This window comes from Gossypium hirsutum, chromosome D03, assembly GCF_007990345.1.
Source record: "Gossypium hirsutum isolate 1008001.06 chromosome D03, Gossypium_hirsutum_v2.1, whole genome shotgun sequence".
In the NCBI taxonomy this organism is placed as follows: Eukaryota; Viridiplantae; Streptophyta; class Magnoliopsida; order Malvales; family Malvaceae; genus Gossypium; species Gossypium hirsutum.
In genome coordinates this window covers 54524968-54549813 of record NC_053439.1, presented here as the reverse complement: position 1 = coordinate 54549813, position 24846 = coordinate 54524968, and the positions used below count along the sequence as shown (strand labels likewise).

Below are 24846 nucleotides of genomic sequence, written 5' to 3'. Positions count from 1 at the left end.
TCCTTCTTCTTGTACAAAAAAAAAAAATCCCCTCCACCAAATCCCATTAATATTGTATATGTATATAAGAATGAATAATTTTTGATTAATTAGAATGATTTTGGAAAAGGTTTGAATTAAATCAAATCGAATTCAGTTATTAAATTTTGAAGAGTCTTAGTCTAAGCATGAAATTTGTAATTCAAGATAACTTTTAGAGATAATATTTGAAGATAATTCTTAAACAAATTTTATTCGAAAGTCTCAGATGATAAAATTTATAGATAAACCTCTTAAATTTAAATGATTTTTATCCCATTTTACATGAGGTAATTTTAAGAATATTTGAAGCCTATATATATATATGAATAGTTCATCGGATGTAAGGTTGATGAAATTTGGGAGAGTAGATATGTTTATTATTAATAACTTTTATGTTAGAAAATTTTATTACTTTATTCACCTTTGATTGATTAGTTAACAACCTATTAAATATATGTTGTTTGGGAGAGTTCATATTAAATGTACTAGGATGAGGCCGCAATTATCAGAGGGTTATGGTAGATTGGGCTTGAATCATTGCTTGTGTCGTGAATTTAATAGTGGATTTCTCTGGGCAAAACCCTACAGGGATAGGTGATGCACTGAATTACATTACCAATTTGCTTGTGTTCATTCCATTGTTTACTGCTTTGTTCGTATGGTTGTACCAATACTAGAGCCAAAGCTTATGGACACATTGTGTACCACAACTTATATAACAATCTAGTCAAATGAACTTTCAATTGGTATCAGAGCCTTCCACCTAAAGTAATTGATGAGATAACAATCAATAATGAAGTTTATGAAAGAAGACAATTCGACTATATGCCTACCACTCTTGGATAGATACAATTATGTCTACCATGCATAAATCTCAAATCAATGCTTTTATCAAATGATTTGATAGAAAAGCATAAAAAATTGTGTTGAATGGATGAGATTCTCCCCAAATTACTGAGAAAACTCCAAAAAAACTCGAAACAAGTTGAATTGTCAAAGAAGACAACGCTGCAAACTATGACTCTAAAGCTTTGTATGTTATATTTAATGGTGTAAACATACAATAGTTTAGAAGAATTTCTAAATGTGCCTCAACACAAGAGGCCTATAACATTTTGTAAACTACCCATGAAGGAACCTCTAGAATTAAAATGTCTAAACATCATATACTCACTACTAGGTTTCAAGTTTTAAGAATGTGTAAAAATGGATCTATTTTTGAGTTTTATGTAATCAATTTCCAATGAATTTAATCAGTTGGAATACCATCCCAATGGTTGTATGCTAAAATTTATTTACTTTCTTTGAAATGTCTCTTGTCCTTCGAAGCTCCTTTCTCATAAACACGACAATATAATTTTTATAATAAAAGATCGAAAAATTATTTTCCCATACAGATTATAAGTGTAAGAGAATATGTTAAAACAAAATTAGCTTTATTTAATTACGTTTTCTGTAAATATTTTTTTAATAATGAAGATAACTTAGCTTTATTTATTGTAAAATATTAAACTACGTGAATATTATATTTTATTTAATAATGATAACTTAGCAATGCAAAGGATATTCAATTGTCTTAACTTGAACAAAAAAAATGATGTATTTCTCGATAATTTTCGTTTCTTTCCCCTCCCTCGCGTTGATCCAAACAAGAAGCTATGATCTTTTGGTTTTAATAGTGATCTCCATAGGACATTGTCAAGGCTTGGGATCCACTTTTACCATTCTTCTTGTGGAACTCACAAATGCCTTAGTTTTTTTTTGTTTCTTTCTTTCTCCCAAGCTGGGTTCACCATCTTGAAAATTTGAGAAATGAGAAATCTAATGGCCGGCATTACCAACATAAAAAATCATCTACTCTAACTTCTTTCACTACTTTACTTTGAATTTTGATTAAATCGAAGCAAACTTCTAAATAAGAGATAAAGCATTAGTTTCTTTTATCTATAAAACTCTTATCACTCCACTCCACTCCACTCCACTCCACAATAGCTAATTAACCTACCAAGTTTTTGTAGGTTTGGGTTCTACCCAATGAGGTTATCTCATATAATTGTCTGTAGAATTTGACTTGGACTAAACATGTTAGTGCCATTGATTTAAATATTATGGCCTAGCTTTGACCTTGTCTTCTTATTTGAAGTGTACCCAAATTAAGGGTCCCATGGCGATATGTTTTTTCGTACGTTGAGATAAGAATAGGGAATAAATTTTATAAAATTTAAATTATGAATATTATTATCAATTTTTAGACTTAAAGTCTTTCAGATAATTTGAAATAGTTTTAGGGTTTTGTTTTTTATTAGTTTGGGTTTCTGACCGAAAATAGATGTAGTAGTAAGGTATATTGTATTTTTAATAAGAGAATTTATATTCGAATCTTGAAAACGATATTATTAGAAGGGGTAGCCATAAATCCTAAAATAATTAATTTCCAATATGATGAATTGGGTCATTTACATTTTAAATCACTTAGTTTAACATAATTTTTTTTATTAAATTATGCACAACCACAAAGTGAGTGAAAAAAAATTATGTAAACTATTGTATTTATAAAAAATATATAAAAATCAAGTGTGGCTTTGATTAAAATATTAAATTGAAGCTTTAAAACAACATAATGTCTTATTGTACCAAAAAAAGCATAATGTTTGTTACTTTATAAATTAATGAGCTTTTAGTCATTTCTTAATTGAGTTGATGTCTGGTTGACTTGTAATACAATAGTAATATAGATAATATAGATATTAAGTTTGTCATACAGTAATAGTCACTGACTTGAGATTCAGATAAGCTTTGGGTTGCCGACCCGCAACCTGACAAGACCCGACTAGATGGAAGCACACGAGACGTATAGTGAGAGGACAATTAGGGGAGCTCGCAAGAGTCGAAGGGAGTTTGCAGTCCCAGCTCGCATAGACCCAAAGAGTTCGTATGGAGAGGACGGCGAACTCTAGCATGCTACTTGGAACGATGCACATGTCTAACATGTCCGAGGCTTGCTCAAAGTGTCAATCATGTGACTAGTGGGGTTAAGTAATGAATAGTGGAGTCAAATCATGAACAGTGATAATATGTATAAATATCCGAATATTTCTTTTAATAAGATGCACAAAATTACCCACCAAATTACAAACTCTAATTTACTCAAATTAACATCATTGAGTTTCTATTATTAATTAATTCACTTATACTCTCTCTATTAAGTATCTTATGTAAAAGTTCATTCAAAATGCATATATGTTAAGTTCAATTACTTAAAATCTAACTTGCCTAGATAGATTCGAGATTTTTTGTTAGCAAATGTTTACATAATGAGAATAGGCCCATGGGTTTCTTAAACTAGAAATCAAAATTGCCCATGGGTTAGTTGTTGGCAATGCTCAAAGAGACAAGTAGGAACAGATAAGTAGGCCCATTGGTTTCATTTGGATGAATAAATTTTAATTAATCTGGATTTAAATTTGATTATAAAAAGTTAATAATCTAATTTTTTTAAATGGAACTTATAATTTACTTAAATAAGAAATATCATAATTTAAAATAACTTCATCTCCAAACAATCTAAATGTGAAATTATCAAAGCATAAAATGATTTCGAACAAATAATCATAAATGACTTGAACTGAAAATGATTTGATTCGAAAAAACTCAAATCGAAAATATCCCAACTCAAAAGGATAAAAATTCAAAAATGATATTTTCAAAAAATTAAGAGAAACATATTAAGAGTTAATTAATATATATTTGCATTTTTTTATATTTATGTTATGTTTTGAGTTTATACATGTTACAAATTAATTATATATAGTTTTTAATGTATTTGTAAATTTGATATCGTTCATGTCTTTAAAAATTGGTTATATGTATATTTTAGCACATTGACAAAGTGTCATGTTTAGATTACTTACAAATTATAATATATTTATAGTTTGTAATAACTATTTAATATGTCTATTTTATAGTTCATATTTGAGGTTTGTAGTGGTCTTTTCAATAATATCGTCTTCAAGATTTGAACTTTCATTTTCTACTTAGGAATGTGATGTGACTTACCACTCCAACTGACACTTATTGTTGGTTGTAATGGTATTATTTCTTAATTTATCTCATATTTTACATAATTTTTCATAATGATTCAATATGTATATTCATATTATGATTTTTATATTGGAAGTACTATAAATTTAAATAAAATTAATTATTTTTTATAGAGTTTAACCCATTTAATATTGATATCATGTACATTTACCCCGACATTCCCTTTTTTTTCCCATGCATCATTGTCTTGATTCTTACCCCCATTATCGACTGCTTTCTTCCTGGGTGAAGCTGACTCTTCACATTCAGATTGGACCTCTACCGGTTCTCTCAATCGAGAACATGGATGACACACCGCTCATGCAAGTCTAGAACCTCATCAATACGTTTAAAACGATCTGTAACAATCTGTATATTTCCTCTCATAAACGAGCTGGGCTCTTTTGTTCATTTTTCAGCCATGTTTTAAAAAGTTTAAGATATTCCATGCATGTATTGGAATACAAAAACATGATAGCCATACTCTTCCTTGCTCTACTATAATGGATTCCGACCATACGTGGATTCTTTCAAACCATTTATCCTGTATTTCTTTATCATCTTTCAGGGTACATTCCATACTAGTCAAGACCGGTAGAACCATCAACCCAGATATCCTAATGATATTAAACCCTCCTAATCCCGCTTCTCCCATCGCCTTTGCCTAGTCTTCAACCTTAGCAAAGCTATTACACCAACCTATCAAAACACCATAATCAAATAAAGTTCACACTCAAGCAAAAGATAAAAACTAACTCCACACTATGTTCATGGATTAACCTTCTAAGTCTCAAGTGGAGTCCCCAAATTGTCTGCCGAAAAGTTTTCAATCAGCTAGGCACGAATTTAACACGCTTATCTATTATCCTAAGCCACAAAATTTTTATTTTAAAAATAAATGATATGTTTATCCAAAAATAGATAATAGTAAATTATTCATATTAGAGGTTATTTATGTATCGATTAAAGAAAATATCTACGCAAATGTCTAAGCCATGTACAAATTTTACTAAATTTTTCATCACTTCGTAATTGCCATGTTTTGTCTATTATTCGTTTCGTTTCACTACAAATGTATAATTTTAAAAATCATTATCATTTTTATGCAAGAGATATTCATCTTCATCCCACTTCACCCCATCTCAATTTGTTTTATGCCAATTATTACTTATACTTTCAATCTATTTAAAGATAAGCAAATATTTAAACATGATTTTACAAAAAAAAATATTAACATAAAACATCTTCCACAATTCTCTAAACACAAAACATAAAATATCATACAAACTCAAACACATTTAGTTTTCTTTTTTTCACATTTTTATCATTTTAATAATTATATATAAAGGCAAGATAATTTCATTTAGCGGGACACAATTATGTGAGACAACAATTACTATAACAGTTTCATATTTACTGTTAAAAAAATTTTGTTCCATTTATAACGAACCGATTTGAAATTTATTGGGAAGTTCAAATTTTATCATGCATGATATCTATGAACAAGCCTAACATATAAATTTTAGCATTTGAAGTCAACCCTTTCTATAAAATTCCTATTTCTCTATCAAAATTTTATCTATTAAAGAGAGGTGACTGTTATATTCTTATAATTTAAAGAGATAATTATTATAAATCTACAATAGAATTAATATCATAAATTTTCATCAAATAAAAAAATAAATAAAAAAAAAAGAAAGTGAAAATCAAATCAACAAAATTAAATAATGTAGTAGGTACGTGCATTATTGCTTTTATGCATATTTATATTTTACATTCTTTCACATAATTAATTATGAAGTTCATATATTTAACAAGTTCAATTAATCAATATAGGTTAATAAAGTTAAGAAATCAATTTATAAGTTTACAATATTCTAAATTCATAGTAAAATATTTAATTAGGAAACTTAATAGTTTACCAAATTAATATCTTTAATTCCACTCATTGAAGATTATTTTTATTTAATAAAATATAATTAATAGATTTTCTCAAGTGAAATTTAAACATTATATTAAAATAATAATTTAATTAAGATCAATTTTATTTAATAAATTATAATTAATAGATTTGCTTATATGAAATAGTTATAATTTTACTTAAAATTTTAGATAATATGTTATTATAAAGAATTGATTTAATAAAAAATGTATTATAAATAAAAATTTATTATAATTAATTCTACTTTAAATTTAAATGTTATAAAAGAATATTGTTTTTGTGCAACCAATCCAATTATTGGATTTTTTTATAAAAAATAACTCCAAATTTTTTTATTAATTACAAAAATATCTATTTTTTTATTATACACGTAAATGACTTGAAATAAATAATAAAAATAGGTAGAGCCAAAGAGATTGGCATCACTCACTTGCCACGTCAGCCAATTATTAGTTTCTAGAATTAAAAAAAATTCAATTTTTTAGGTGTTGTCAATTTATTTAATATCACATGTATAAATATCACTTCTAATACTAGTATTTTCATAGGTCAGAAAATAAATTTTGGGAAGGTGTCAATCTATTTAGTGTGACCAATGGTAGAATAGTGGTGGAGCCAAATAGATTGGCGTCACCGCTTTTATTGTGTTAGACTTATTTTTTTGTTTAAGTGATTTTTATTTTTTTAACTCAATTATTTTTTTATTTGGTGGTGCCATAGAAAATGACGTGATCATCATGCTGCCAACATTTTCTTTTGAGTTTTCTAAATTATATTTTTTTAAATAATTTTTTATTTTGGTGGTATCATTTTCTTTGACGTAACCACGTGCTATTGAGAATGACATGACCACCTTCTACGCTTAAAATTTAATTTTTGGCCCATAAGATACACAAAAATATTGGTATTTAAAAGTGATATTTATACATATATCGCCAAATAAATTTGTAGCACTAAAAAATTTAATTTTTTAATTCTAACATCCAATAATTAACCGAGGTGAGAGATAGATGAGATTAGACCTGTCCATGGGCCGGGCCCGGAAAATTTTTTTGGCCCGCCTCTTAGGCCGGGCCAGGCCCGACCCAAAATATGGGCCTGAAATTTTATCCAGGCTCGGCCCGGGAAAAATATCATAAGCCCGAGCCCGGCCCTGCCCGACCCATTTTTTAATAAATATTAAAAAATTATTTTAAAAATAAAAAAATAAAAAAATATTTTAAAAGTATTTTAAAATTAAAAAATAAAAAATATATATATTTATTATATTCGAGCCGGGCCGGGCCCCGGCAAAAAAAGTAGTGCCCGAGGCCAGGCCTATTTTTAAACGGGCCTCGTTTTTTATTCAAGCCCATATTTCGAGCTTATATTTTTACCCGAACACTCTCATATTTCGGGCGGGCTCGGGGACAGTTCTAGATCAGATGAATGTCTCTGGCTCTGCCAATTTTCATTATTTATTTCAAGTTATTTTTATAAAGAAACCCGCAATAATTGCACTCCCACAAACTCTTCCTTTATTGTTATTTTGTGTGGCTTTGGCGTTTGCTCCTCAGCTTTAACTCTCCCAATCTCCGTCGCAAACCACCATGGCTGAAGCCACCACCCAAGTCCTCATCTTCACCTACGGGACATTGAAACAAGGCCATGGTAACCACCATCTAATACAAGACCTTATCCTCCAACAAGATGCTATCTTTTTAGGCTTTCACGTCACCCATCAACCCCACCCACTCGTCATAGGCCTACACGGCATCCCCTACCTCATCAACCTCCTTGGACATGGCCACCAAGTCAAAGGCGAGTTATACTCCGTGTCAACTCGTGGACTGGTCCGACTCGACGAACTGGAAGGAATCAGCATAGGGCATTATGAGAGGTTGCCTATTGAACTGTATGAAGAAGGGAAAGAAGGGGTTTTGGTTGCTGCTGAGGCGTATTTCGCCCATAGGAGCTTTGGGGAAAGGCTTTGGGAGAGGAAAGGGAAAGTGGGTTTAACTGAGTTTGGAGAAGAAGAGGGAAAAGGGTATGTTAGAATAGAAGATAGGCCTCATGGGTGTGATGTTCTTCATGATATTACTTCATTTCTTAGCAATAATAGTGAAGAATTGTAGTTTGTTTCTTTTATTTATTTAGTTAATTTAGATATGAATCTATTAAACATATTTGTATGCTTACAAAACCATTTGCACACTAACCGAGAAACAAAGGCAAGCATGCTAGCCAAGAAACCTTCACACAGCTAAGGGGCTTCTTGTTTCGTGCCATTACCATTTCATCTGAAGTGGTCAATTCCACGCTCACCCGTATTCCCTGTAGTGCGATTTCGGATTTCACCTCTGATCTCTGCTGGTTTGGCTCTTTGTAGAAAATTTGTTGTTTACGCAGTTTTTTAGCTGTACCAAAGACAGATGTCAATTGGTGTTTTGGTTTGTCTTCTGATGTATTAACTACTCATAATAACATATCTTAGAGATTGATTTGGATCTGAATCAAAGTTATCAACTTTTCAATTTTGATGGATCGGATCGAATTAAGCAAAACTTGAATGTATATACTAGAGATTTAAGACTGAATGAAGATATATATAATTTTTTACTTATTATCTTTCTAATTTCATTGAAGATTAATTGTAATTAATGTAGTATGTTAGCAAGTTTTAGTTTCTTATAAATTGTGAAGACATATATGGGTTATATATTAAATTGAGAGCACTTAATCTTGTTTATTGATGAATGTTGCATTTGAGTGTGTTGAGTGAAAAGTTAGTGTTTTACTTGGTTAATGTTATAAGTTTTTAGAGTAAATATAGAGGAAATATAAGTTTTTAGACGAAATTGTTTAGATCTTATGTACAAAATTGAGAATTCTAATTTGTTGAGTATTAGAAATTGTAATCACTTGTTTTACATGTTGTTATGATAGTGGATTTACCTCTTTGGGCAAGACTCTGCTGATGTAAGAAAACCAAATTGCGTAAATATATCGAATGTTCATTGTTTTTCGACTTTGTTCATACTTAGTGTCTGAAGCAGTTGACACTGGTCACTAGCACTGCTTCTAATGTTGCTATTGTTGTACTTGCAAATATCAGTTTAGATCTTTCAGCTGTTTATTGGTCATGATTGTGCTTGTAACACGTTTCTTTTACAATTTTTGGTAAGCGTATTATGAAGGCCCTATATTAAGAGTCAGTTTGCATTTTGGCCCATTTACTCAAAAAATAGATTAATTAATCTTTGTACATTAGATCAAAGAGCAAATTAAACTATTCTATTAAAAGTTTTATACATTTTTACTATTAAAAGCTGACGTAGTTAAAAAATAACTAGAACTCATTTGCCATTTTTTAACCGAATGAACCAATTTGCTTTTTGATCCAAAGTACAAGAACTCATTTGCCATTTTTTAAATAGAAAGAATAAAATGCAATTCAACTATTAATACAAAATCCAACACTACTTTTACCACCCTTTTCCTATGAGATCCACAAAAATGCAAATGGTTTTGTCTGCTATGACTTTTTTTCCATAGGTTTGGGTTGTAGTTTGTGCAGTCTTTAGGCTTATTATAGGGAGATGATCTGTAATCAATTTTACTTCGCTTGAAACTTGTTAATAAAAAAAATTCTATGTTTCACATCTTGGTTAAAGAGTCACTTTGGCCCATGTTCCAGTAGCTATATCTGTTAGACACTGCTCCACCTTTGTCTAATTTTCTATAGATTGAGCTAATTGACAAGATGAAACATTGAAGCCTGTGTAGAAAATGCTTTTCATCTATTTCTTGGTACAACTATGGAAGCCAATCAGACATGTAGGAGTTTTTGTGACGAGTCATTACTCTCTTTCCAAAAACTATATATATGGTCAGATGTGTAGTGCACTCACTTCTTTTGTCTGAGTAAAGGTATTTGAAATTTATTGATTCACAGAAACTAAGTACAAAGTCTAGCCCATTAATCACGAGGGCTCAAGGAAAACAACGACACGCCTAACATAAACACAAAAAACACACTCGGGTACCGAAAGCAAGAAAGTTAACAAAATGGATTAAGCAAAATATTGCAAAGATCAGAGTCTATGCTAGCCCCTGCTTTGGCAAGGTTATCAGCATCTATATTAGCATTGTGAGATATATGACAAATTAACCAAAATCTGGGGTAATCCTTCCTAGTGAATCTTCTTAAGAAATTCCCACTAATGTCTTGTGCTAAATAAGGATGAGGGCATCACTTGACAGCAAGATCGCAATCAGATTCAATAGCTAGTTTATGAGAAATGTGCAACTTGAAAGCAAAGAAATATAAGCTCTTTCCATTTTGAGATTAATGCACTTTGTCTACTTTTTTAGATCCATTCTTCTCCACCCAATCTTATGATACTTTCAACTTGAACTTGCAATTATAATTTACTAATCTATACAGACAGTTTCTACAATGAAATATAAAATTATGAATAGTATCTTGTAGCCTATTTGTCAAAGAAAAAGCCACAATTTGCTGAATAATGCTGTTTGTCTATTATATAAAATAAATGAAAGTGGATATATGGTAACAACTTCACTCAATTTGGGTTTAGGAAACAAATCTTGGAATCATGTTTATAATCATTGATTTAATTTAATTTAATATAAATGGACAAAAAATTGAAATTTATGAACAATTTGTGTTAAATACTGTTTAGGGTTCTTTTCGTAAGGTGAGGAGTCATTACAATTTAACAAAATAAGATGTTGTGGAGAGATAGCGCAGAAGAAGATCAAAGTAGATTCTGAGAAACAAGTGCGGTACCTAGCGGTGGTGGTGGAAGCAATAAGGGTTTGAGATGAACAAGAACTACAGTGGTGGTTGTGATTGTAGAAAAAAGTTATAGAGAGAATATGTAGAGAGCTAAATTTGCTAAAAGATAAAAAAAAGTCTTGAATGTGAGCTCAAACTTTTATTTATAAGCCTTGAAAAAGGAAGTTACGAAGAGAATGTGAACATGAACCTGCTAAAATGGTGGGTAGCAGGATTGAAAGTGGTTACTTGAACGTGAAAAAATGGAAAATAACTTATATGGATGATAGGTATAATGACGGTTAATGAAAGTTGCACTCACTTAAAATATTTTAGCAATGAAAGACTTCAAAGTGACAATACAGCGTTTGTTCATTAAAGAAATAAGAAGGAAGCACTTGCATTCTCAAAAAAAGAGATAAAAAGAAATTCTTAACAATTTCCGTATTTAAACCTCATGCTCTCTAGGACATCTTAAGAGTAGAATAACTCATAAATCCCACCAACCTTCCAAAATTATTTCCAAAAAGTCATTCCTAATAAGATTATTTCTAAAGGTACTCATGCAAGGAATAATATTTCCCAAAATTACTATTGATTAGACAGTTAATAACCAAAAACAATCATCTACAAAAGTTACTTTATTCTCCTCATTTCCTAAAAACCATCCCTTGAGAATATTTTCCTCATTTCCTCATCTACAAACATCCACTTGTGCAGCGATAGCGTTAAGGGTAGCAAGTAGGGCCTTGTCCCAATCGTCACTTTAATCATCGTAAAAGTTTAAATTAATTTAATGATAAAATTATATTTTTATCATTTCAAAAAAGAAAATTTATAACTTAATATGTCGAAAATTGTGAATTTTACATTAATACAATAATAAAATTATATTTTAACGTTCTAAAAATTTTATAATTAAAATTCGTGACAAAAAAAATTAACTTCACCCTTACATGATGAAAGTTAAACTCGAAATCTTAATATTTTTTTTATATCTCATCCTTACCATTAAATTAAAGTAATAATTAATTAAATTAAAGACTCAATCGTATGTATCGCATTAATTGGATTTAAAAATGGCATAAACGATGTTCTTCGAAATAAAGTAGGGAAAAAAAACTAATAACAAAAAAATAGAAAGAGAATATTTAAACAAGAAAAAAAGGCAGAGAGGTGTGAATGTGCGTGCGTTGGTGTGATTTAGTAGTGGCAGGATATTGCGATCCACCTTTTGTAATCTATTTTTCTTTAAAGGGAGAATTTTTTACAAGTGTATATACAATTGGGTGCGAATACAAAATAATTTTAGGGGTTGGAATTAAATGATAAATTTTTATGAGATTAAAATTTATTTTTATAATATATTAATTTATGATTTTATTCTTTTTAAAGGAATTAAACATAATTTTTTTATTTTTAATTTAATTATTTAATAAAGACTTGTATGTAAGAGTGGCGAAAGTTTTACTTGTCTCCTCAAATTCCCCTTACATACAATGAAAGTACAGTACGTAAAATTGAATCAAATTATTATAATACAAGGTGGATGAAGAATCGAAAATAATTTAAAGTAAAACTACATATACATAATTACATATGATGAAATTAAAAATCCACACATATTTAATTGCAATGGCAAAACTTACACCTAAATTTTTAAGACCCAAAACTTCAACTTATTGATTTTATAATATGTTGTATTTTGATGTCCATTGCATGAGTATTGATTATATATGTGTAATGGTCCAATTGTTCCCAACTATAGGTTTTTTTTTTTTTTTGAGTGCTTCAAATCGCAATCATTCCAACCAATGGAAGTGGGAGTGAGTATTTGTGTAGAAATCTACTAATTTAGCTGAAAAGTTTGACTTCTTTTATTATGTTTTTTCATTTCATCGGATTTGATTTTGGTACAATTTAATTTATTATAAAAAAAATTAGTAATTTGATTTTCTTTTTGATTGAAATCAGAAAATAATTAGTGAAAAATTGACATAAATAAATAATAATAATTAAAATTTAAAAATACTCAAATCCAAATTGACCTAACATAAAATTTCGATGATCCTGAATTACATAAATCCTAAACAACTCAACCTTGAAATAACTGAACTTTAAAATAATTTGAATCTTTTTAAAACTTGAATTATTCAATCCAAAATCAATCTAAAAGTGTTGAAGTTACTTACTTAATGAAAAAAAATTAAAATTGAAAAAGTAAACAATGAATGTAGTTGATTAATAACATAATTCGAATCCAATTATATGTCTGTAGGATCTTGCTTAAAGAGCAATTTACTATTATTTACACAGTATAAATGATAATTTAAACCTTACTAACGTTGGTTGCAGCCTCATTGAGTCTATTCCATAGGAAAGCATAGTACAAATTGCTAAAATAATTTGAATACCAACATAAATTACATTTACAAATATTTCTTGCAACAGAAAGAGTCCTGTTCACTTAATTCCACACATGATACATTAAAATAAGTCTTCAGTACATAAACATTGTAATCCAGTTTAATCCACAACTAATATGATCAGAATAAATAATTCTTTTTGGTAGAAAAATACAGCAAAATAGCGTTTATAAGGTAAAGAAAAGACATTGGACATAGTAGCAAGATCGTCATCAAGTAATTCTTGGATCAAGACAGAAGAATTTTCAAACAACTACAAGCTGTTGTAATATAAGTTGGCAATTTTAGCCATATGATTGGTAATTTTGTTGTGGTCCTTAAGAATATATCGTATTCGCACTTCTCAATTGCGTCATAAGAATTGATGGATCAAGCGGAACTCTGACATCTACTATTTGCAACACCTCCAATTGAGAGTGTTTCAATTAACAAAGCATTATCACATTTGAATTCTAGCAGTCTAAAACCAATCTCCCATACTATGATAAGTCCTTCTAAAATCATTAGAGTTTCGCTAATTAAATCACTTATAATGGTATAAATAGTATTATAGTTATTTATCCGTAAATCCTTTGAATCGCATATTCAAGTTTCATTTCTCGTCAATAAGTCTTCTCCTATAATATTAAATAATTTGCTTCACCGTGCATTGGCCAGTGTGACTAGAAGTGATAGGAACAAGTGAGTACAATCGATACAAATAAAAAAATCACCGATGTGAAAGAGAGTGTTGTTTATTCCGCTTTAACACAGAAATAATGCACACCGACCTGCACGACCAGAACCGGTGCAGAACCGAAGGGACAATCTCATCTCATCCAGAAGAAAAAAAGGTCAAGGAATGGACCAATGAAAACTAAAAAGAACATGCAAAAAGAGGAAACCTAACATTTATATAATTCAAAGGCATGAAAGTAAAAAAGCTCCACTAGTCAAGCAAAGTGAGATGGAGTGGACCCATTAATGGAGGGATGAGATTATTATTGGATTTGGAGGTGATCTATATTGCATGTGCTTTCCCACTACTCTCATGCATGCGCTATTGTTAATGTTTCATGTTTTGTTGGAGATAAGAGTTTGTTATATCTTTGAAGTGAAGCAAATGTTTCAGACATGAAAGTGCAAAAAGAAAATATCAGACAATAGTTGCCAAACACCAGATTCTGGTGACAATCATCGGAGAATGCTGTCAGCTTTTCGATATGATAGGGGAATTGCTATGGAAAATGGAATAAGATCTTAGCTTTGGACCCATCGTCTCCAAATAGTATACACGGTGTCAAGATATGAACTGTGGATCCTTGTTGTGATACATATTTCGAAATTGTACTCTTTGCATATATATGGAGCGAAACCAAGAATTTTATATTAAAGACCAAAATAAAATTAAAAAATTTGTAGTAAAATGGATTAAATTGAATTTCTAAATGGGTAATTATTTGATACATCAGATTTTTAGACTTCACAAGCGGATTGAGGGTGTGACAGTATCACATTTATTTATGTAATTATTTTTTTATTACACCATATAATACATTTGTCAAATTCTTAATCCGCTTGTGGAGTCTAAAAGACTACAAAAGCTAAAAATATATTATTTTTATTTAATTAAGAGGCTAAAAATGATGAAATAGAAATATTAATTTGAAGAGGGGTTTAAAAACAATCATACCATTTAACTAAGAAGGTCATGGCCTCTGCTCAACCCTCGGCTACACTCTTATAGGATACTAATGATCGGATTTTAAAGTTTTTTCACATTAAGTGCACATTTATTAATTCGAACCCAATACCTTAACATAAAAAAAAACACATTCTACGTAGTGAATACCAATCTTATATACTTTTTGTTTTTGTTCATTTTGGCTATTAAGATAGAATCTAACTAAGATTTGCTTAAAATATGGTGGATAATACCATTATATATCCACAAGGCTAATTAAGGTACTTCCATACCTAAGAATTAAAGTAACATTCCTCTTTGTTGGGTGCTTGGTTGTAGAGCATCATATATGCAAATTAAAAAGTCCTAATTGTAATTGTACTCACATTGCTAATCCTTTTCGTCACTAAATTTATCTTCAATTGTTGAGATATTAAATGGGTTCTTAGAAGTGGTTGTTGTTTAAATTAGATTCGAAAATAGGATTGGCCTACTTACAGAATGTCGTCAAAATCACTATTTCATCTCATTCTAGAGATTAAGGGTGGGTTTTAAAAGTATCTGTTTTTTTTATACAATGTCTAGAACTATTTATAGTCCTTTCTTAATCCAAAAATAAAAAGATAATACACTTCAGTACACTGAAATCCAAATCCTCACGCATTGACAATACTATCCATATTAATTGAGCTAAAATTCAATCGATATTATTCAATTAGTATATAATTTAAAATATAGTAAAGAATAGTGGGAGACATTATATGTAATGACTCAAGAACAGGATTGGTCTATGGAATGTCGTCATTGTCGGCTAGCTCCCTATTCCTTCTCGTTCTAGAGATTAAGTGATCATTCAAAGGATATTAATTACATGGTGGAAACATGGGTTTTCGTTCATTTCACAAATAGCATATGATTCAATTTATTATAAAGAATATTAGGTGATACTATATAATTGATTATTCGTTCTTCAATTAGTTGAGTATTGATTAATATTCTTTTAAGTTTTAAAGTTGTCTTATATTAATAGTTTTATTTGTGGATAATCTGCCCATGTTCATCCTTTTATGAGACCAATAGCATGCCTAATTCAGTGTAATCTTCTTTCACCTAATTTAAAAAAAAAAAAACAAAGAAATATTAGGTTAGAGGCTAGAAACTTAGAATTTTTTTCTACATTTATTTGGAGTATAGATAATTCTTTTCTTCTTCTCCCATCAACCAATTAATCAATAATAAGAAAATGACATTAAGTTCTACTATTTTTAAAATTTTATGCAATAAATATATTATATGTATTTAAATCCCAATTATCAAGCTATTGATTCTGTTGTTTCATTTTAAATGATTGAAGCAATAATATTAATAACACTAACATGCTGTGCAAGAAACAATACTAATTGAGAACCCAAGCAGGTAATGGGATAAACAAGTTGATTAGACACATATTATGTTAATCAACTTGATGAGTTACTAATAATTTTATATGTATCAGCCAATATCAATATGCTTTACATTACAAGCCATTGGTCCGACTCAGATATCCATCAAACTAGAAGGATAACGAAGAGGATGTTAATTTGTAGGCATTATTACTTGAAACAAATTGTGGAATGAAGCTTAAAATTTTAAATAAATAAATTTAGGTGCCAGCATAAGCACACTAGTGGGTTTATTGGTGTGAGTTTAAACTTCTTACTGCCGACTTGATAACTTTTGGGGGCACCCACAAGTTATACCTTTTGCATGTGCTAGCAAGCTTTCACCCCTTTCAATGTATCATACGCGCATTTCCCTTCTAGGCTCCAAGCCAATCCCTATAAATACCTACCTTCACTTGCATTCTAAATCAAGGTGAACTGAAACGTTCTCATGGGTATCAAGAAGATATTTGGTGCAATTTTCTTTGTGTTATTAGGTGTAGGTATATGTTCTGCAACTAGATCTCTCCTCACTCTTGATGAAGTAACATCTCGTCACCTTTTAGGCAGTGTTCATGGAGGTGGCATTGTTGGTGTTAGCTACAATGGAGGAGGTGGAGGAGGTTCAGGAGGTGGAAGTGGAGGTGGAGGCGCCTATGCAAATGTAGAAGCAGGAGCTACTGGATATGGCGGTGGTGCTGGTAAAGGAGAAGGTGGAGGTGGCAGTGCTGTTGGATATGGAGGTGGTGGAGGAGGTGGCAATGGTGGTGGTGGAGCTAGTGTAGGTGGTGCTTCTGGATATGGTAGTGGAGGTGGTGCTGGTAGTGGTAGTGGGTATGGAGAAGCCGGTGGACATGGAGGTGGTGGTGGTAGTGGTAGTGGTGGTGGGGGAGGTAGTGCAGGTGGACATGGTGGTGGAGCTTCTGGATATGGTGGTGGAGGTGGTGAAGGAGGTGGAGCTGGTGGTGGTTATGGAGGAGCCGGTGGACAAGGAGGTGGTGCTGGTGGTGGCAGTGGTGGAGGAGGAGCTAGTGCAGGTGGTGCTTCTGGGTATGGCAATGGAGGTGGCGAAGGAGGTGGAGCTGGTGGTGGTTATGGAGGAGCTGGTGGACATGGAGGTGGTGCTGGTGGCGGTAATGGTGGAGGCAGAGCTAGTGCAGGTGGTGCTTCTGGGTATGGCAGTGGAGGTGGCAACGGAGGTGGAGCTGGTAGTGGTGGCGGCTATGAAGGAGCTAATGGACACGGAGGTGGTGGTGGCAATGGTGGTGGAGGAGCTAGTGCTGGTGGATATGGTGGAGGAGCTTCTGGATATGGAAGTGGAGGTGGTGAAGGAGGTGGAGCTGGATATGGAGGAGCTAGTGGACATGGAGGTGGTGGTGGTGGCGGGAGTGGTGGAGGCGGTGCAGGAGCATATGGTGGTGGAGGGGCACATGCAGGTGGATATGGCAGTGGAGGAGGAGTTGGAGGAGGTGTTAGTGGTGGTGGTGGTGGTGGTGGTGGTGGTGGCGGCTCTGGTGGTGGAGGTGGCGGTGCATATGGTGCTGGAGGTGCAAATGAGGGAGGATATGGAAATGGTGGCAAAGCCGGAGGTGGTGAAGGTGGTCACTATTAGCCTTGAAAGTACCTTGTCACCTTTACCATATATTAAGAGTATTAATGTTGTTACAACTGGTACTAAAAAAAATAAGAGTAATTTGATACGTAATCCAAAATACTTAAAAATATCGTATGAAACTTATAGAATCCAAATAGATGATGTTAAAAGTTATATCATATGATAATATTGAAATGAATCTATCATTTTCTAATGATTTCCATCTTCTCCTACATTGTTCATATGCATTTTACCTATCTAAATTTATTTATATTAACCCAATACAAATGGATTGTTGTCTCGTCTTCAATTCGAAGGTTATGTGCACGGTCGTAATGTTTTGCATATATTACAATTATTCTAACCCATGATGAATCGGTATACATCTATTGAGAAAGGCATTACAAGCTGAAGCTATATATATGGATGGAATTGTATGGCAAAATCTTGTTGACGAAACATACGTTGTTTAATTGGTTGAAATGAACAAATGTATAATAATATTAAATTGATTTTTTAAGTAATAATATTATATTATTTGATTAAGTAAACAATTGTCAAAAAAATGAGTAAGTAATTCAATTTTAGTGTTAGCTTGATTGGCATCAACATTATTGTCAGTGTAGAAGTACGTGAGTTCGAGTGCGTTGAAATGCATTATTCTCTTATTTAAGGATTGAAGAAGGAATATGAATAATTCTAAATACTATATTAAACAACCTAATGATTAATATTAAAAAATAGAAGGTAATAAATACCATCATTTTAAGCATGGGATATCGATAATCTATTTAAGTATTATCAAAAGTTAGCGCCTTAATATGATTTGCTTTAGAATTCAAGGAAGTTCTTTTTAACATAAATTTTGATTTGAAAGGTAAAAATGTCATAATCACCATTTTTCATCCTTAGTACAATTTTATCTGGTAAAGTTGTAAAAAGTAGAAATTAAATTACCATAAAAATTATTACTATATCTAGATTATGTTATTTTTATAATAAATTAGTATTTGAATGTATTAAGAATTTTAGAGATTGATATGTCACTTTTCATTTTATTTGGGTTTATTTTTTAAAAGTTTACGCTATAAAATAGTGGTCGAATTTCAATTTTAATCTTTATACTATACTCAAATTTAATATTTAATATATATACTTTAATTTTTAACATAATTTAATTCATTTATTTTTATGTTGGATAATATATCGGATAAGGATAAATATGTTACTTCTATCCCTAAGAATTAAAGTAGTATTCTCTCATTGTTCGGTGCTTGGTTGTAGAGCACCATATATGCAAACTAAAAGGTCATAATTGTAAATGTACTCACTTGGCTAATTTTTTTAGTCACCAAATTTAGGTTCATTGTTGAGATAATTAAATGGGTTCTTAGGACACAAAAACAGGATTGGCCTATTTATGGATTGTGGTTAATGTCAGCTTGCCCCCTATTCCATCTCGTTCTAGAGATTAAGTGATCATTCAAAGGATATTAATTACATGATGGAAACATGGGTTTTCATTCATTTCAAAAATAGCATATGATTCAATCTATTCCTATTTAAGCCAAAGAAATTGTTATTAATAATTTAATAAACCCAAAAGAATAGTTTTACGTGTTTGTCAAATCATGACTAGAAGTACACTCGGACGAAAGCATATAAGCTTCGAAATTAAGCATAACCCATTTTACAATTAGAGCACACCTAAAACAGTAGCAACTACATTCAAATAGGTACAAAATACTGCTGCATGATAGTCTTAGAACCACTCCAAATGATCCGGTGAATCTTCTTTGCTGAAATAACAATAAAATTATCATCTCAATCGAACTCAACGATGCTTCGCCATAACCATATAAAGCCTTCAACAACATTCATCAATCACCAATATGCAAATATATATATATATATTTGAGATCGAAAGCATCCTAACTTTGCGAACGAATTTTGCCATCCCGTAACCATCTCTCCCAATTTTTTTAACAACACCTCGTCAATGTAAATAAATGTAATACGTATGGATGAAACAAACATATCTTATCTTACCATGAAATGCGTCAATGTAAAAAAAAAAAAACACTTTGCAAAACCTCCAAAGCCTCTGAACGTGATTCATAATCAAAGTATTCGTTAGTTTTATCGGCTAAAATTGCAAAAACAGAAAACAATCATAGAGATTTATCATAAAATTTTCATTTCCAAACAATTTCACTCTTCATGCACTTATACTATTTGAACATAACAATCATTTTTTTCTTTGTTTTTTATAATGGTGGTGTTATTTTTATAATGAAATTATTATGAACTTGAAGTCCAGCATTTGGTCTATTGGTCAAAGTTGTTTATCATATCTTTAAAATATGAGATCGATTTGTAAGCTGTGCTTCTATGTTAATTTAAATAAAGATGTATATAGATGTGCGAGTTTAAAATTCTATTATATCAAAAAAAAAACTGAACTTAAATTTTCATTTATGATTTATTTTATATAAATTTTGATGGAGCCATATTGATGTTATCATATCATGTTAATGCACAGCCTACAGTGTGTCTTGTAGTGGGGTTTTAGATGTTGGCACATCTTTCTTCACACCTTGAAGGCAATCTATGCATTGTTGCGTGTAATTGTTGGCAGCTTTGAGCAAGATTACAGAAACCAATCTGATTTTATTAGAAGATAACCATTGTTGTTTGGAATAGTATAAATCAAGAAGATATTCAGCCATGCAAGGCAATACATTTCAATAAGAAGAGTCCTGATTGGCCAAGACTTTTTTGACTGAAAACATGATGCATATATCAAAGAGATAAACTGAAGATAATGATTGGGTCATGTTGTAGTGAAGATAAAGGGTGAAGATCGACAGTTAAAATGATCAATTGAAGAATTATTTCATTTCTCCCTTGCATATATGGAGATCATCTTTATCAAACCTTGTAGCCTATTTATAGGCATCTAGGCATCTTACTTAATGAGATATATATATTCCTTTAAGTGCCAAATTCCAATATCAGTTCATGTTGAGAGGAATATTCTGAGTGATTTATATTTTTACTTTTATGTGATTTATTTTCTATCTTTAATGGGAAAGACGAGTGGAAAAGTTTATATTTAGTGTATTTGAGTGAGGTTGCAATTATTCTAGAGTTAGAATAAATTGGGCTTAAATCATTACTTATACCATTAGATTTAGTAGTGGAATTTTTCTCTAGGTAAAGTCCTGCAAACGCATGTTAAATCTGAACTGCATTAACAACTCTTCATGTTATGTTTTCTCCTTCTATCTTTATGTGTATCAAACTATGTGATAAAAGGTGTTCCATTTCACTTGTCTCACCTCACTACTAGATTTAGTATTTTGTTTTCAATTGGTATCAAAACCCACCACCTAACATACTTCAGTGGTCCTAGTGTCTAGTTCATAGTCATGGAGTGCATGAAAGAGGAAGGTTCAACCGTATGACCACCACTAGTTGATGGATCAAACTATGCTTGTTGGAAACCCCGAATGAAAACATTCATCAAGTCAATGAATAAAAGGGTATGAAAGATTGCTTTGATTGGATGGGAGTCGCCCTACACTAGAAAAAGTGATGGAACTCGAGAAGTAAAACTAGAAACAACTTGGACTGCCTAGGAAGAAAGGTTTGCTAATTGCAATTCCAATGGTATAAAAAGGTAAAGAATTCAAGTGAAATACAAAATGTGTTTCTGCCAAAGAAGGATGAGACATTCTCGAAACAACTCATGAAGATACTTTTAGAATGAGACAGTCAAAACTACAATGCTCACAAACAGGTTTAAAACCATATCCCATTTATATTCAAGAACTTTTGAAATCACTAACAAAGCTTTTGCTCTTAGTAAGTAATATTCTTTGGTGAAATTGATACAAAAGGTGTGGAGATCCTTTCCTAAAAGATTAGTTATGATGGTTACTATTATAGAAGAAGCAAAAAAACTTCAACATTATGAAAATAGATACATTGGTTGGTTCATTACAGACATTCAAGCTGAACTTTAAAGAAAGCCCAAAAGATAGATTCAAGAAGGAAAAGAATTTGGCTCTCAATGTTGCTTCTGGTGCATATGATTCTATAGAAGAACTTGCACATCTTGCCAAAATTGAGTAGCATTTTTCTAGTGAAATATTTCATATATCCTTTCTCAAATAAATAAATTAAAATTGGGGAGGAAAGAAATACAAGAGTTTTCTTTTAATCAAAGGGATGAGAGAAACCAAGTTGGAGTACAGTAGGGGCGGAGGGAATTTCCGATGAAGCGGTGAAATGCGTAGAGATAGGAAAGAACACCAACGACGAAAGCACTCTGTTGGGCTGACACTGACACTGAGAAACGAAAGCTAGGGGAGCGAATGGGATTAGATACCCCAGTAGTCCTAGCCGTAAACGATGGATACTAGGTGCTATGCGTATCGACCCGTGTAGTATTATAGTTAACACGTTAAGTATCCCACCTAGGGAGTACGTTCGAAAGAATGAAACTCAAAGGAATTGACGAGGCCCGCACAAGCGATTGAGCATGTGGTTTAATTCGATGCAAAGTGAAGAACCTTACCAAGGCTTGACAAGCCATGAATCCTCTTAAAAGAGAGGGTTGCCCTTGGGAACGCGAACACAGGTGGTGCATGGCTATCGTCAACTCATGTCGTAAGGTGTTGGGTTAAGTCTCGCAACAAACGCATCCCTCGTGTTTAGTTGCCACTGTTGAGTTGGGAACCCTGAGTAGACTGTCGGTAATAAGTCAGAGAAGAAGATATATTTTTTTATTAAAACATGTTACTTGTTATGGTTTAAGGGCAATTTTAACCGAATAATAAAAAATGATAATTTTGTTATAAAAATAATATTTCAAGTAGAATGTAATATGCAAAATATTAATTTTTCTCAACTTATAATAAATAAATAATAAATATAATTAAAATATTAGTAGAAGAATATATCAAATAACTAGAGTATTTAACTCATTAGTTTTCATTATGATTTTGTTTGGGTTTAAGTAAAATGAATGAAGTCTTTAAAATGAGGATAAAATTGTCAAAAAAGTCACCGTACCAAAGGAATGTAAAATTAATTAAGGAAAAGGTAATATTGAGATTACCCCACATTTCAAACATTGTTGGGAATGTGAGATAACCAACTCAAGTTAATGTTTGAAATCCAAACATAAAATCTTTAACTGGAATCTCACATCATCCTCGGGGATGTTACATTCCTTAAACTAAACACACTCTTATTATCATGTAAACAAGGCCTTTCAATATTGACAGGATCATAAAACTCAAATTAATTAACCCAAAATATGAATTCAATTTTTCCTATTTCGACCACAAAAATCACAACCAAATTGTTTAATTGACCTAAAATATAACCTAAAGTTATAACTATCTAAATATGAAAGTATTCGACCCAAGTAATTTAAAATGACCAAGAATAATAAAACTTAAAATAATGAAAACCCCAAATGATACACCTCAAAGAAAGTGGTGTAGAAAGAAAAAGAAAAGGGATAGATAGGCAAACAAAGTGAGATGGAGTGGACCCACTAATGGAGGGATGAGAATATTATTGGATTTGGAGGTGCTCTATTGCATGTGATTTCCCACTACTCTCATGCCTGCGCTATTGTTATTGTTTATATTTTATTGGAGATAACAAATCTTCTACTATCTTTGAAATGAATCAAATGTTTCATACTTGAAGGTGGGAAAGAAAGAGATAATAATGGCCAAATACCAAATTTTGCTTAAGACAATCTCCGGAGAATGCCATCAATTTTCTATATAATAGGGCAAAGATGGTATGGGGAATGGAATAAGATCATCTTCAAATTCTTTACTTTAAGATTTAAGGTTTGAGGAGGAAGAAATTTAAAAATGGTTATGAAATTGGGTAGTCTTTGATGTGCATTTATATATATATTTGCTATTAAGTTAGGATCCTAACTAAGATTTGCTTAAAATATGGTGGATAATACCATCAGGTATCCACAAGGCTATACCTAAGAATTAAAATGGCATTCCTCTTTGTTCAGTGCTTGGTTGGAGAGCACCAAATTTCACATGGATCATGGAATATATATATATTTATATTTATACTCAGTTTGCTAGTATCTTTTTTATAAATTTTAAAATAATACATGAAATTTGAGCCGACATGCAATGTCATATATAAATTTTAATTTTATATATGAAATTTTTATTTAATTCATTTTCATAAATCATTAATACAGTTATTAATATACAATCATTTTATGTTTACGTATTGTATACAGAAATAATTATATTTATCTAATGTAAAAATAAATTGATGTGTTTATTTCTTTAAATGTATACAATTAAATCAAAATTAAAGTTTTATGAATATAATTTGATATATATAATTATATTAAATTAAAATTCATATATCAAATTACGGATTGTATCAAAAAGTTTTTGTTATTTTTTTTACCAAATTTAGTTTCAACTGTTGAAATAATTGGTTGGCTTCCCTGAAGTGGTGCTTTTCTAAATTAGACTCAAAAACAGGATTGGCCGAATTATGGAATGTGGTCATAGTCAGTTTGCCCCCTATTCCATTACATTCTAGAAACTAAAGGCATCATTCAAAAGATATTAATTACATATTGGAAAATATGGGAGTTTTTTTTTTTTCAAAATTATATAATTGATTTGAGTTTGTTTTAGTAAATTCATGGATCATTTATTATTATTTCAGAGTAAAGTAGAATATAGTAAAGGATTGTATTAAATAGAGACGTCATATTATCCTTTTTAGTAGCTTAATATTATATCAGTATTTTAACATTTTCATTCTGAAAAAATTAAATCCAAATAAAAATCTTAAAGTTCAGAATAAAATTACTGATGTGACTTTAAATTATTGGAAATGGATA

General features: G+C 31.1%; 2 protein-coding genes across 2 annotated transcripts; both read left to right on the top strand.

The window, feature by feature from the left end:
• Window positions 1-7452: 7452 nt before the first annotated feature.
• LOC107939753 (putative gamma-glutamylcyclotransferase At3g02910) lies at window positions 7453-8469 on the top strand. The gene has a single exon (XM_016873119.2). The coding sequence runs from the start codon at window positions 7633-7635 to the stop codon at window positions 8155-8157; it is 525 nt and encodes a 174-aa protein (XP_016728608.2). The 5' UTR covers window positions 7453-7632; the 3' UTR covers window positions 8158-8469.
• An 8275-nt stretch (window positions 8470-16744) lies between these two features.
• Window positions 16745-18144, top strand: LOC121215628 (glycine-rich cell wall structural protein 1.8). The gene has a single exon (XM_041090635.1). The coding sequence runs from the start codon at window positions 16785-16787 to the stop codon at window positions 17943-17945; it is 1161 nt and encodes a 386-aa protein (XP_040946569.1). The 5' UTR covers window positions 16745-16784; the 3' UTR covers window positions 17946-18144.
• The last annotated feature ends 6702 nt before the right edge of the window (window positions 18145-24846 follow it).

What these genes read in the sequence shown, in the direction of transcription:
- LOC121215628 (XM_041090635.1), top strand. Translation starts at nt 16,785, where the DNA reads ATGGGTATCAAGAAGATATTTGGTGCAATTTTCTTTGTGTTATTAGGT.
- LOC107939753 (XM_016873119.2), top strand. Translation starts at nt 7,633, where the DNA reads ATGGCTGAAGCCACCACCCAAGTCCTCATCTTCACCTACGGGACATTG.